Below are 13,776 nucleotides of genomic sequence, written 5' to 3'. Positions count from 1 at the left end.
TCAGCGGGGCACAGGCCCTGGAATCCAGGGAACCCACCCTGGGGCAGACGGGGTTACTGGCGCGACAGAGCAAACTCATCAGCTCGTGATATTTCTGCAGCGGTGCTGGGTTGCGCCTCACTGTCCAGAATTGCTCCAGGAGATCAAAGCCAGTGCCAGGTGAGATTCCTATCACTCCTTACTCACCCAGCTCCAGGCAGGTCCCAACCCTTCTGCTTTCTGTGGTAACAGCTTAAGCATGCATGACCCTCTAGCTGGCACGAGGCTGCGTGCATCCAATAATCCTCCTGGCCCCGAGCTGCGGCAGGTGGCTGTCTCTCTAACTGTGCAGACTTGTGGTGAATGACTGCACGGACCCCAGTCTGTGCTTGATCAGAATCCCTTTATTGCTCCAGTGAATGCTTTATATAGTAATATCATAGTTACTAGAGCCAAGCAGCTTTGGATTCGTGGCTTTGTGGATGCCAGTTCACGGTTGCTGTTTTCCAGGATCTTTTGCAGCTGGATGTGTGAAAACAGCTTAGCTCGTGGGAACAGCAAAGGAAGGAACAGGATGCGCTGGTCCTTCAGGGTCATGAGACAGAGCTGTTCTGTCTCAAGTCATACTATTTCCCACATCTCCTTCTTTTTTTTAGCCAGACGATAAGAGCTGACGTAATTTGGGCTTCAGCCTTCTACAGTCTTCTCACTGAGGCCCACACAAACTGCAACACTAAAAACAGACATAAGAACACAAATGCTAATAAAAAGACATATAGATGAGAAGTGCATATCATAACCTGCTGGGTGTAAAGAAGGGTCAAATTAGCCTAAGAATGGTACATATTGATGGCAAATCTGTTATCTAACGTATGGGCGTAGATTGATTTACTTGCATCCAATTTTCTTTCTGTGTGGATGGTGGGATCCAAGCACCGCCTGACCACAACATACCATTATTGCCAATTGGAGGGGATGCATCCCACCATGTCAGGGGTCAAAATAATGGTGGATCAATGATATGAGCTCAGTAAATTTGCGCTTGGGTATAGGTATACTCATCACACATACAAACATCCATAACATTCAGTATTGGGTATCCATATTAATCACCTAGGTTAAGATCAATGTATCTAGAAGCATGACTCATTAACTATATAGGCTAAAATCAATGTACATAAAAGCATAAATCTGGAAACATCACCACATCTATTCCCTGCTGTATCAAATGCTTCCACAGCTGTGATAAATCAGAGTCTAAATACAACAGTCTAAAGTCAAAAACCGGAAATAATCAATACCTGCAGAACTTACCAAACCAGAAGATGCAAAAGCAGTTACTTAATCCAGATAAATCTGTTAGATCACAGAAACCAAATAAATCCATCAGATCACATAAATACAAACACTATGACAAAAAACACACAAGACCACACAATTCTAGTTGCGACCGCACACACACAGGCACACTGAGTTTTCAACATAAATCCAAATTTTATAAATAGAGACTTATAAACAGACAGGGACTCACAATAATATTCAACATTTAACAGACAAATTCCCAAGCCTCGATTTCAGGAAGAGTACTTTCTTTTCAATTCTGTTTCAGGAAGGGTACTTGCCCTTCTCCCCAGGGATATAGCCCAATGCTGTGAAGCTTTCGCTACGACTAACGGGCAGGCAACAAGAAATAACAGTGGAAGAATGCCTTCACCTTATTAATGGTCCTTGCTCAGAACTTTTCGGTCTGGGGAGCGGAGATTCTCCCTGAGAATCCCTCGGTGCCAGCCGGAGGTCCTGCGATCCCTCACATACGTTGATGTTCAAGAGCAGGGTCCCATCTGGGGTGTCAAAATCTGTTACCAGAAAGCGGCAAAATAATTCACTCTCTAAAACTTAATTTTGGAGAGTTAGAAAGCAGGCATTCTTTATTGCAGTGCTGGATGCACAGGGGATGGCTCCGCCCAAATGTGCATACTGAAAAGGCACAAGATATTTATGCCATGTTAACATACATATTCATTAAATTTCTGAGAAATGCTTATCTTCTTTTTTAAATTTTCGCATATATTAATATCCTTTGCGCATGTCTGTTGGCACCTCTGGGCAGTTGTCGGGGGCCCTCAGATGAAGGTTCGTACTTTTCCTCATGGTGTCTGCTGGTTGACCTTTGCTTCTGTGCAAACTCAGTTCTAAGATCACGTCTACCATGTTCTTCAAGACAGTCCTTCGTTATACAAAGAGCTGTTGCAGGAGATAATTGCCAAATATGCCAAAAATGTATTAATTGGAGTGGGTGGTGCACCCACTGCAGCCATCATAGTACTTGTGTTTGCTGTAATTTTTTCAGTTTTCCCCATGTAATAAGATCATCCGGAGTGGATCTCTTCCACTTCTACGTTGGAGGTTGCTCCTTGAGTGTGAGCGTGGTCATCTCTGGCATTGGCTTCTGTGCTGCGTTTTTCCAGCTCATGATATGGTTTCACATATTTTGCTGGTAATCATCGAGGGCCTGCTGAGAGAAGAGCACACGTATACCCCCTTCCCCACGTTATTAGTTCTACAGGACCTGCCCATTGCGATTCCCCAAATTCTTTATACCATACTTTTGGTCGAGCCACAGATGGAGGGACCATCCCGAACTGGCGGTCAGCCGCTGTTGTAAATAACTGCTGATCAGAACAATTTAAAAAATTAAGTACATATAATGCTTTGTCTAACTGTTCCTGTGGGGTAACACTGCCCATAGGATTCCCCCTTTTTTTTGTTTATTTGACATAGCTTTGAGGGTCTCATGGACACGTTCAACAATGGCTTGTCCAGGGAAAGAATGCAGTATACCTGTAACATGTTGTGTACCCCGTCTTGTAGGAAGATAGAAATTGTCTGTGAAACATAAGCAGGACCATTATCAGTTTTCATTGTTTTTGGAACACCCATAAGCGGCAAAACATCTTGGCCAGTGGTGTTTCACCTTGCGTGCCTTTTCTCCTGAATGTGCAGTGGCTACCACAAACCCTGAGAGTACCCACACTAACGTGTACATAACACAGTCAGCTAAATATTGATATATGTGTAACATCACTCTGCCACAGCTCATCAGCTCGTAAACCACGAGGGTTCACTCCTGTATAAGATGATAGGGGTGCAATACGTTGACAGTCAGGGCATGCATGGACAATTTCTATGGCTTGCTCTCAGGACAAAGCAAAGTGATTACGCAAGGAAGAGGCATTTTGATGAAAGAAGTCACAAGATAATCGGGCTTGCTCAAAACTGCGCAGCACTACTGCTGCCATTGTCAATTTGTCTGCTACAGCATTTTCTTCAGTTATTGGTCCTGGTAGAGTAGTATGTGACTGTATGTGCATTATAAAATATAAATGTACATGATTTTTAAGTATTGTGGCTAATTTCAATAGCAAGCAAAAAAGTTGTTTGTTATTGACCTCTTTTATCATTGCATCTTCAATGCGTTGAACAATACACACAACACATGGAGAATCTGCGACAACATTGAGTGGTTCAGTCGAAAACAATTCAAAGGCGTGCAAGGCCACGGATAGTTCAACAATTTGTGTGGATCCTTCAACGATTAAAACAGATGATTGCAAATCTGACAAATCTGTTTGTTTCCACACAACCACAGCTTTGTGTGTTTTCCCTGAGCCATCCAGAAACACTCTTCGTGCTCCTTTAATAGGAACAGGAACACATCGGTTCTTTGGCTGCAACGGAATTTGAGAGAGGGAATGTAACAGCTTATGTTGTGGAAGGGTATAACGAATCTCATTTAAATAATCGGCTAGAGCAGCTTGCAGCGCTAAGGATTCTCTATTTAATATCACAAAGTCATCTTTAGCCAGTGGCAGGTAAATAGCATCAGGATCACGTCCTGTCAATTGCTGACAGCAATTCTGACCTTGTGCTGGTAAGGACACGATCATGTCTGCCTTTGTGGTGAATGTTTTCATGGGCGTATGAGACAAAAAGATCCATTCCAGAGTCTTCAACTCCTGCGTGCTGGCACACTACTGACCTAAAAGAGCATAGGGCTGGAAAAAAGCTTAAATTATATACAAATCTATTGGTAACTTGACATTAATTCTGGAGGCAAAGGAAGTTGCGATTTTATCTGAAACTTTCTGCAAGACAGTTTTCACTTCTGGTGTCAATCTCCGGGAAGAGAACAAATCTGAGTCCCCTTTCAACAAGGTGAATAGAGGGGACAACTCTGCAGTTGTGGTGCCAAGATTTTCACCCTTCAACAAGGAGTGAACAACGTCACCTAGACAGGCCATCTGAACCCTGGAAAGATAACAAAGTCCAGCTGTTTGTCCACAAGGAATTCTCCTGCAGTAGCTGAACTGCACACATGTTTTCCAGCCAAGGCCTTGAATGTCAGGAACACAGCTCTCACCGTGCCACTGCCAGGCAGGGCCGAGCTGAGCCGCCGGTTGCCGAGCCGGGGAGCCTGCCGGCAGGAAGGGTGGGCCGGGCCGGTACCGGTACCGTGGCAGGTGTGCAGCTCGCTGGTCCATCTGGAGTGGTGGCTGCTGGTGCTGCGGGGTGTGCTGTGTGGGGGGACTGCGCGGTTTTAGGCCGGAGTTGCCCTGCTGTGGTCCCGGGTCGGGCACGCCGACTGCTGCAGAGCGACCCTGTGGTACATTTCCGTCACAAGCTGAAGTAGCAAGACCTCAGCGGCTGCCACCTGTTCAGTTTGGCTCATCATAGCCGTTTGTAACCGATCTAAATTGGGCATAGGGTTCCTGAGATCCCTGTCAAATTGACACAAAAGACGCTTCTGGCTGGCTGAAATCTGCCACCTTTCCAAGGCCTTGAGAGTTCAGTCCGCGGCTTGCGTAAATACTGCTCTTGGTAGCGCCGCTTGCGCTCTCCCTGTGGCGTAATTATCTCAGCCCAGCAACTCGTCTTCTCCAATACCTAATCCAGCAGCAATATTATTGATAACCTTGTACAGTTACAAGTTCCTTCTATTCTGATGCCCAGACAGTATGCTGTGCAGATGACAGGACCATTCTAAGTACTGATTGCCAGTCAGAAGGGGTCATGACAGAAGATTCTCCTATAGCATGCATAGGGTTCACAGTAAACGAAGCCTGGAGACCATATTCTCGTATCGATTTCCAAACTTCCTTAATAACCTCATATGGTAAGTAAGCATACTCTGGGGCTCGGTGAGGCTTATCTATTACAGGCATAGCTTGAAGCATAGAAACATGCCCTTTGCAGAGCGCATCAATCCTACATTTATCTAACAATACGTTCAGCTGTCCGACAACATTCAATGGTCCCGTACGAGCCAAAGGGGGGGGTGTGCAGGAGCAGAAAGGAGCAGTTTAGGAGCAAAAGGAGGGGTTTAATAAGTGACATGTGCGATGTTGATTTCTCTTGCTGCACCTGTAAAATTTCATCTGCTCTAGGGGCAGGGGCTACCATAACCTTTACTAGAGTTAGTGGTAGGTATAAATCAGATCCATCCTCAGTGTCTGTTTCCTTGGGATCAAAAGGATTGTCAGATTCTGGCGGATCTACCCCCCACATTTCCTGTGTTGGGTTAGGAATTTCATCGTATGCAGGACTAAATATTTCAGAAGACTGCACCTTGGTTTGTTCCTGCTTTTGCAAGAATGGAGGAGGGGCAGCAGCCACTTGTAAGATAGTTTCTGTGGGTTTTAGAGCATTTAAAGCTATATACACTGTTTTCCAAGTACTAATGTTTTCCTCAGGGACTTCAAGCTGCAAGTCCTTTTTTGTCTTCAATTCCTCCCCCACCTTTGCCCACAACGAGCTATCGTATGAACCTGAGGAAGGGTACCACGAGCAATAGTCTCTTATCCAAACTAACAATTTAACCAACTTTGTAACTCATACTGCAAGATCTTGTTCTTTCAAAATTCTCTGTAAAATCTCTTGATGGAGCTTTTTCTCCCTTATAGCTGACTGTCGCATCTTATAATTTCTGCAGCTGCTCACCTCAGTCGTCCAGCAAAGGGTGATGATGACTCTTGTGTGTGTGTGCACGTGTGCATATGTCTCTCTCCTTGGTCTCAGCTGCGGTTCACCACTGGTAATGATCTTCAGTTCTGAATATCTTCATGTCCAAGTACCCACGTTCAGGTGCCATCTGTGGTGAGTGACTGCACGGACCCCCATCTGTGCTCGATCAGAATCCCTTTATTGCTCAAGTGAATACCTTATACAGTAATATCATAGTTACTAGAGCAAATCAGCTTTGGATTTGTGGCTTTGCGGATGCCAGTTCATGGTTGCTGTTTTCCAGGATCTTTTGCAGCTGGATGTGTGAAAACAGCTTAGCTCGTGGGAACAGCAAAGGAAGGAACAGGATGCGCTGGTCCTTCAGAGCCATGAGACAGAGCTGTTCTGTCTCGAGTTACACTGTTTCCCCCACAGACTTAATGCTCTCCTTGCTTTGCCTTTGCAGGTTTGGCATGATGACAGGTGGTTGCTCTTCTCTTGCTCTTCTTTCTTCCCAGTGCTGCAGCTTGTGACCCGGTTCCCGCTCTTGTTCCCCAGTCCACACTGCAACTGGCCAAAGGGCAGTTCTTGTCACAGCCTGTCCTGGAGCTGACAACATGCTGCAATGATGCCTGCGCCTGGCCCTGGTCCCTCAGGACTTCCAGGAGTACCTCTCTTATGAGACAGCGTATCCCAATGGCACCCACAGCATGGTGGAAGTGAGCCCCTGGGCCAAGTGGCATGGAGAGGAGACAGCGGAGGTGGCATGTGTGATGCAAGTGGCAGATTTATGGTGCAGACAGGCAGTTTTCCATCATCAGGAACCACTTCCTGATGAACCACCCCTTCTCTGCCACCATCAAGGTCACCGCGGGCTGCACAGGTGTGCTGGTGTCTGAACGGCACATCCTCACCGCTGCCCGTTCACGACAGCAAAGACTACATGAAGGGGCCTGAGAAGATCAAGTAGGGTTTCCTGATGCCGGTGCAAGGCACTGGCAACAGAGCGGGCAGGCTGGCGATGCACTGGGCTCAGGTGCAGTGCACGCAGGTGCCCACAGGCTGGATTCGGGGCCCCAACTCAGTCAGCACAGATGACTATGTCCTTCTGGAGCTGCGCAGGCCTCACCGGCACCCGCATATGATGCTGATGGCAGCTCTGGCAGCAGAGGAGATGGCTGGGAAGAGGATTAATTTCTCGGGGTTTGACAGCGACCGGCTGGGCAAGCTGCTCTGCTGCTTCTGTGGAGGACAAGATGGTCCACCTCATCTACCAGCACTGTGATGCCACGCCTGGTGAGTCCAGCTCTGGGATGTATTGCAAAATGTGGGACCCTCTATGACACAAATGGGAGAGGAAGGTGATCAGGGTCTTCTCAGGGTGGCTGGAAGTGGCTGGGGAGCACCACAACTATAATGTTGCCATTCGCCTGACTGCTCTCAAGTTTGCTGATATCTGTTACTGGATCAAAGCGGACTCTAAAAGCTGCCACACTGAATGAGAACCGCAGCCTGCCTCTTCCCCTCCCCAGTGCAGATGGCTCTGAGTGTGGTGTTCCTGAGTGAGAGCACGGCCCAGGAGCCTGAGTAGGAGCAGCGTTTTCTGGAAAAACTGCTCCGCTTTATTCTGTTCTCTATCATGGAGGAAGAGGGACTCCACAGACCACAAGGGATCCAGCAGAAACTCACTGGAGTCCAAGTCCTTATTCCCCTGGAAGCCTGAAGCTCGTTTGGTTGGTGCTGGCATCAGGATTCTTCACAGAAACAGCTTGGCTGTTGCCCAGGAAAAGTGGCCTCTGCTTCCAGCACATTAACTGCTCACAACTCGGAGAGGCAGCCACATGCTTGCTGCTAAGCTGTACCCCATTTCTCTTGGGCCTTATCAGGTCTCTCGGTCTGTTGGCTGCACTGCCTGTCTTGGCACTGCCCCAGCAATGTGAGGACAAAGGGTTTTCTCTCCTAATAGGACCTTTGTGTGCTGATGAAAGTGTCTGAAAGGCATCCCTGGAGGCCGAGTCTTTTGGTCACAAAGTGTGCCATGGCCAGGAGCCCGGCTAGGGTAGGCAGGGCTGCTCCGGGACCCTGGCAGCCACCATGCTTGGGAATGCTCTTGGCAAAGACACCTCTTCTGACTGATGCAGCAGGGTGCCACGTGAGCACCTACCCGTGGCAGCACAGGCCGAGAGCTGGGAGCATCTACCGACTCGTGAACTTTCTCATCTCTGTTTTGTTCTGTCTGGGATTGCTGTAGAAGTAAAGGATCCTGACATGTATTGCAGCTGTAGTATTTGAGGTGGATTCTTTTAGGCAAATATACGTATTTGAATAAAAGTCAGGACAAATCTCTTTGCAAAGATTATGTTGAAAGAGGAACAGTGCATAGCTTGCTAGTCCTGGTTTGGGGCTTGCTGAAGGAGACACTCTTTCTCCAGACTGAAGTGAGTGGGACTGGGAGATCTGTGTAGAGCTAAAATCACAGTACGTTGCAAAAATAGGGACCGATGCCTTCTGTGGGCATAGAACAGCCCAGGCACCTGACTGAACAGACTTCTGAATGTTCTGTCACATACATAGGACTGATGTGTCCAACAGGCCACACTGGGCTCTTCCAGGAGCTAACTGAAAGCTTGCCTTGTTTCGCTACCTCATACACAAGAGATTCCTTCGCTAATCCTAGAGTTTCATGGCTGATACTCTCCCCATCCTCCTTAAGTTTTCCTGTTTCCCTGCTGTGTTTGCCCAGGCAATTATTCCTTCTGTAATTCATATTCTCTGCAAGCGACCTCACGCTGATGCTGCTTTGCCAGGCTGGATGGATGACTGCTTGTATTTTTTGCTCTTAGGTCAATGTCCTGCTCCTTTTCACTGCCATCTCAGGGGCAGCCCACATCACAGGCATCTCAATGCTGTCATTGCTTAAACCTGCGGAAGACTAAGCACACAGTTCCTTCAAGACCCGTCACAGTTGTACAGGCAGAGCAACCTGATGTGCAAAACAAACAGGTAAGAGACATTTCAACAAACTAAATGTAACACTTCCTCCCACTCAGTTATCAAGACTTTGGGTTAATGTGAGTGTTAAACTAATTTCAGTTGTATGCCTGGTCTGCAGGTTGGTGTGCAACAGTTTCTATTGTCTTGGATGAGATAATGCCTGAAAAATCATGATTACACATTACTGGGCAGGTAGCAGCTGGTATTATTTACACAGTACAAACACAATTTACAGACAGAATTTAACCTGTTCAACGGAATTACCTGCCCTAACTGAGCGGTTCTTGGGGACAGATCAGAAACGGTTTTCATCTCCTCTGGTCCCTTGTTCAGACCCTAACAGGGTCTCTAACAGGTTAGAGAGTGTCAGCCACTGTCTTCTTAAAATGGGAAGAAAGCCTCTCATAAACACAGGCTAAGGAGTTGCTGGTTCCTTCCTCTGAAGTACACACTGGCCCTTTGTTTTGCTCTCCCTGACTGTGGAACAGGTGACAGGATAGGGAAAGTTATCCTAGAACCTGCTGATGTGAAACATAAGGACTTATATTATTCAGTGCATCTGTACACTTTATAAGCAACTGCCTTCTGACAGCAGCCATCAGCTATGGCAAAACAGAAGAGTAGGAAAAGTCAGCACCAAGACAGGAGCCAAGAGAAACACGGCGAGACTTGTACGCTCTATTAGTGTCCATCTTTGTGTTTGCAAGTGACAGCAGCTCTAGGACACCAACAGGAAATGCTCCCCCACATTTCGTGTCATAGAGCGAGTGGTTTTGACGCACAAACTGCAACAGGTACAGGACTGTCATGGTTTAGCCCTGGCCAGCAACAAAGAACCACGTGGCTGCTCGCTCGCTCCTCCCCCACGGTGGGATGGGGAGGAGAATCAGAAGAAAAAGGCAAAACTCATGGGTTAGGATAAAGACAGTTTAACAGAACAGCAAAGGAAAAGAAAAATAACAACAATAATACTGATAAAAAGAATATACAAAGCAAGGAATACACAGTGCAATTTTCTCACAACCACATGCCCAGCAAGCTCCCAAGCAGCGATCACCCTCCCCTGGTCAGCTCCCCCAGTTAAAATATGGAGCATGATGTCACTTGCTATTGGAGACCCCATCAGAGACCTCATTTGTTTAGCTGGTTTGGGTCAGCTGTCCTGGCTGTGTCTCCTCCTAGCCTTTTGTGAATATTAACCCTATCCCAGCTGAACCCAGGACAAGGACTCACTGTTGTAGTGGGTTGACCCTGGCTAGACACCAGGTGTTCACCAAGCTACTCTATCAGTCCCCTCCTCAGCAGGACAGAGGGACAGAAAATAAGATGGAAAAGAACTCACAGGACAAGATAAAGGCAGTTTAATAAAGCAAAAGCAAGGTCACATGCAGAAACAAAGGAAAACAAAGGATTTATTCTGTTTCCCATCAGCAGGTGATGTCTGGCCACTTCCTGGGAAGCAGGGCTTCAGTAGGCATAGTGGTTGCTCCACAAGACAAACATGCTCCCCCTCTCCCCTTAGCTTTTAGTGCTGAGCAGACATCATATTTTATGGAATATCCCCTTGGTCAGTTTGGGTCAGCTGTCCTGGGTCTGTCCCCTCCCAAGATCCTGCCCACCCCCAGCCTACTGGGTGAGGGGGGGAATGCTGGCGAGACGGCCTTGATGCTGTGGAGCACTGCTCAGCAGCAGCCAAAACACCGAGATGTTACCAACACCTTTCTAGCTACAAATACAAAGCACAGCATTACGAGGGCTGCTAGGGCAAAATTAACTCCATCTCAGCCAGACCCAATACAACTGTTTATTTAAAAAATTAAAAGAAACTTTTAACAAAATCACGGCGAACAGTGAGGATCTGAAAAGCCAGGCAGCACTGGGGGCATCATAAAGAGAAATGCTCTGCAGGCCCTGACCAACCCAAGGGCAAGATGGGCAGACAAGCACCTCCAAGTGGATAAGACCTTGCTCCACTTCTCTTACCCAAACAGTGATACTGCTCTGTAAGCAGATGAGGTTGTAAAAATTAGAAACCTGAATCTCTTGTGCATCCCCATAAGGTGCCCAGGCACCTGGAGGGCTCCAATGGTGGTAAGGTTTTAAGAAGTTCCATTTGAGAGCAACCATGGCTGCAGTCACAGCTTGGAGGAAGCCACCTGGTTAGCTGCAATGTGAACAGTACGTCATAGCACGAGGCGTGTGTGACATGCTGCATTTCTTCTTACCCAGAATCCTGCAGAGCTGTCCATTTTATTTCCCCTTGTTGCCCTGTATCAACACAGACCATCGTCTCTAGCCCAGAAGGAAGGGGGAATGAACACATGTATATCCACAGTCTAAGGAGGGTCACCTTTTGCTGGAACTTGGATCTCGCTCCCTACCCCAATCCAAAATGTGAGAACAGGGCTAGCTCTGGAAGGACAGAGCCCTCTGCGAGCTAGGACCCACGAGGCAATTAGTAGATCACAGGTTGATGATTTGCCTTCTGCATCTGAATGATCTTGCCAAAGCCACCTCTTCCCACATCGTAGTCTGTCCGGTATTCATCTCGCACCTGGGGCACAGCAGTAACACAGATATTAGTACCCTGCACTGCCTGTCTCCTGCTAGACTTCAGAATCATCATCCCCTCCTCGCTCAGCTGGTGAAGAATTGAAGTTCAGGTTAGGAGCTCTTTGACCCATTTGAAATCTCTTCAAATAATCCACCAAAAAGGTGGTAATGGTAGTGAGAATCACATATGAAGATGTATCTGATGGCTGAGGTGTCTTCAGAAGAGAAGCAAAGTAGACCCCAAAATATTTCCATTCAGCTTTGCAGTCCAGCTCTCCAAACTGTCAGGCTTAGCCTCCAGAACATTTTCTCTCCTCCACCCTGGAAACCTGCACAGGAACCTCACCTTTACACTGGGGCAAATGGCTGCGTTGTGAGATTGGCCTAGCAGCTATGCTGTCCCCCTTCATTCAAATTCTGCATCATTTTAAGAGTACTAGCTTGGATTAGGGAACATTCTGCTTGCGTTGTGGGAAGTCTGCAGTCCTAGTGAGAAATGGCCTTAAGTTCTATTTGTAGCTTTTAACACCAGGCATAAGTTACCAAAACAGCCTGGGAATGGCTAAATTTATTATCAGGTCTTTACAATCTACACATTGTTGCACATGAGACAAAACTAACCAAGCAGTACACAGTCTTAGGAGGATCAAATTCAAGCTATGGACTGGTATTGCCTTTACCTGTCCGCCAGTCTTTCCTCTTCCATACTGTCGCCCCTCCTTGAACCCGGCATCCCAGTCCGTTCGAATGATGCGGTCATCTAGTCGTGTGCCGTTGATAAATCGCATTGCGTGTTCAGCGTCTGCTCTTGTGTAGTACCTGAAGCACACTATAAGGAGAAGTAAGGGTGCTATTTTGTTTGGTGCAGGGAAAATAAAAAAGAGAACTATTGTATGTGAGAAGCAGAAAAACCCTGCCCTCCAGCCTTTTCTACTCTTCCCGCTCTTCTCTATGGGATCAAAAACTGCGCTCATCTAAATCCAAGCTAAAACCAGCTCCCACTCAGAAAGGATTCTGAACTTTGATGTTAGTACCTGCACAGACAAGTAGCAGCTTTGGATCACTTATTTCACAACTAGATGAAATAAACACGTTAAAGCCTTGCTAAGGGCAAGAAATCTGTAATATACCTTTTTATACTACGTGAAACTTGACTGAATTTGAACAAGAGGGGCAGGCCTCACAGGAGAGCTTTGCAAAGGCAGTTCACGATGCAACTTGTACAAGCATATACCCTGTGCTTGGGAATACTGCCATGGCTTATTCTGGTACCTCACTCAGATGTAAAGTTAAGGTGAGAAAGTGAACATGTGCTCTGGCCACGCGAGAGCTCAGACTGACAATTGTAACTGTTCTCATTTTGGCCCTAAAATCATTAAAGAAGCTAAGAAATGAAAGGAGCTCTCTGCCACCTCCAGAAAGTACAGCAGCCGTAGCACTCTTCACCTACAGCACCACTGCAGCCGGTCTCTCAATTAAGGCGGTGGTGGGGAAGTAGCAAGGTTGGAAAGGAAGCGCCTGGCAGAAAGCGCTTGACTGTCGCTCCTTTTCAGGTCTTCCACGGCAGTACAGCTAAGCTTGCTGTGCAGAGAGGAACTAAAGGTGCCAACCACACGTGGGTTGACAGGAACCGGGAGCCAGAAAGGATACTCGACAAAGCAGAAGCCACAGGGGGTCTTCTTGATCTTGTCCAGCCCCATGACAATCCTCTTGACGTCTCCGCACTTGGAGAAGAGCTCCTGGATCTGCTCCTCGGTGGTGTAGAAGGACAGGTTGCCAACGTAGAGCGTGGAGGAAATCTTCAGGGATTTCTCCTGCAGCTGCCTGCTACCCTGAGGGCAGAGGGGAGGGCAGCGGGGTGAGCGCGCCCACCGCCCCGCTTCCGGCGCCAGGCCCCGGCGGGCCCCTCGCGCCGCCCCGCCCTCCCGCTCGCCGGCTGCTCGCACGGCCTTGCCCAGGCAGCAGCCCCCTCCCCTCCGGCGCCGCCTCGGGCCCCGCCGCCCGCGCCCCCGCGCCTCCGCGCCTCCGTCCCGGCCGTACCCGGAAGTGCTGGTCGCGGTACTGGCTGATCTCGCAGTAAGAGTCGCTGTTGAGCCCGCTCAGCGTGGTGTGGAGCAGCCCCGACATCTCGCCTGCGCCCGGCCGGGCCCCGCGCCCGGGATCCTTCCAGAACCGCCGCGGCGCCCACCGGGCGGCAGGCAGCGGAGCCGGTCCGCCGCGTCGTCCGATTGGCCCCGTCGCCCGTCGCTC

At 48.2% G+C, this 13,776-nt stretch overlaps 1 protein-coding gene and 1 pseudogene across 1 annotated transcript; one reads left to right on the top strand and one right to left on the bottom strand.

The window, feature by feature from the left end:
- The first annotated feature begins 5,630 nt into the window (after window positions 1–5,630).
- On the top strand, window positions 5,631–7,512 carry LOC104335749 (serine protease 23-like; annotated as a pseudogene).
- Window positions 7,513–9,886: 2,374 nt separating this feature from the next.
- On the bottom strand, window positions 9,887–13,771 carry LOC104335748 (nuclear cap-binding protein subunit 2). Its single transcript, XM_075435791.1, has 4 exons — window positions 13,567–13,771; window positions 13,177–13,358; window positions 12,207–12,345; window positions 9,887–11,527 (listed from the first exon to the last, which is right to left on the bottom strand). The coding sequence occupies exons 1-4, from the start codon at window positions 13,651–13,653 to the stop codon at window positions 11,429–11,431; spliced, it is 507 nt and encodes a 168-aa protein (XP_075291906.1). The 5' UTR covers window positions 13,654–13,771; the 3' UTR covers window positions 9,887–11,428.
- Between the last annotated feature and the right edge of the window lie 5 nt (window positions 13,772–13,776).

Source organism: Opisthocomus hoazin, chromosome 14 (assembly GCF_030867145.1).
Source record: "Opisthocomus hoazin isolate bOpiHoa1 chromosome 14, bOpiHoa1.hap1, whole genome shotgun sequence".
Taxonomy (NCBI): domain Eukaryota; kingdom Metazoa; phylum Chordata; class Aves; order Opisthocomiformes; family Opisthocomidae; genus Opisthocomus; species Opisthocomus hoazin.
The sequence above is the reverse complement of the archived record's forward strand: the minus strand, read 5'-3'. Positions and strand labels throughout refer to the sequence as shown.

What these genes read in the sequence shown, in the direction of transcription:
- LOC104335748 (XM_075435791.1), bottom strand. Translation starts at nt 13,653, where the DNA reads ATGTCGGGGCTGCTCCACACCACGCTGAGCGGGCTCAACAGCGACTCT. An exon ending in ACCGCGACCAGCACTTCCGG is followed by an intron (nt 13,359 to 13,566) that starts GTACGGCCGGGA and finishes CTCTGCCCTCAG; the next exon opens with GGTAGCAGGCAGCTGCAGGA. An exon ending in GAGGAAAGACTGGCGGACAG is followed by an intron (nt 11,528 to 12,206) that starts GTAAAGGCAATA and finishes GCTGTGCCCCAG; the next exon opens with GTGCGAGATGAATACCGGAC.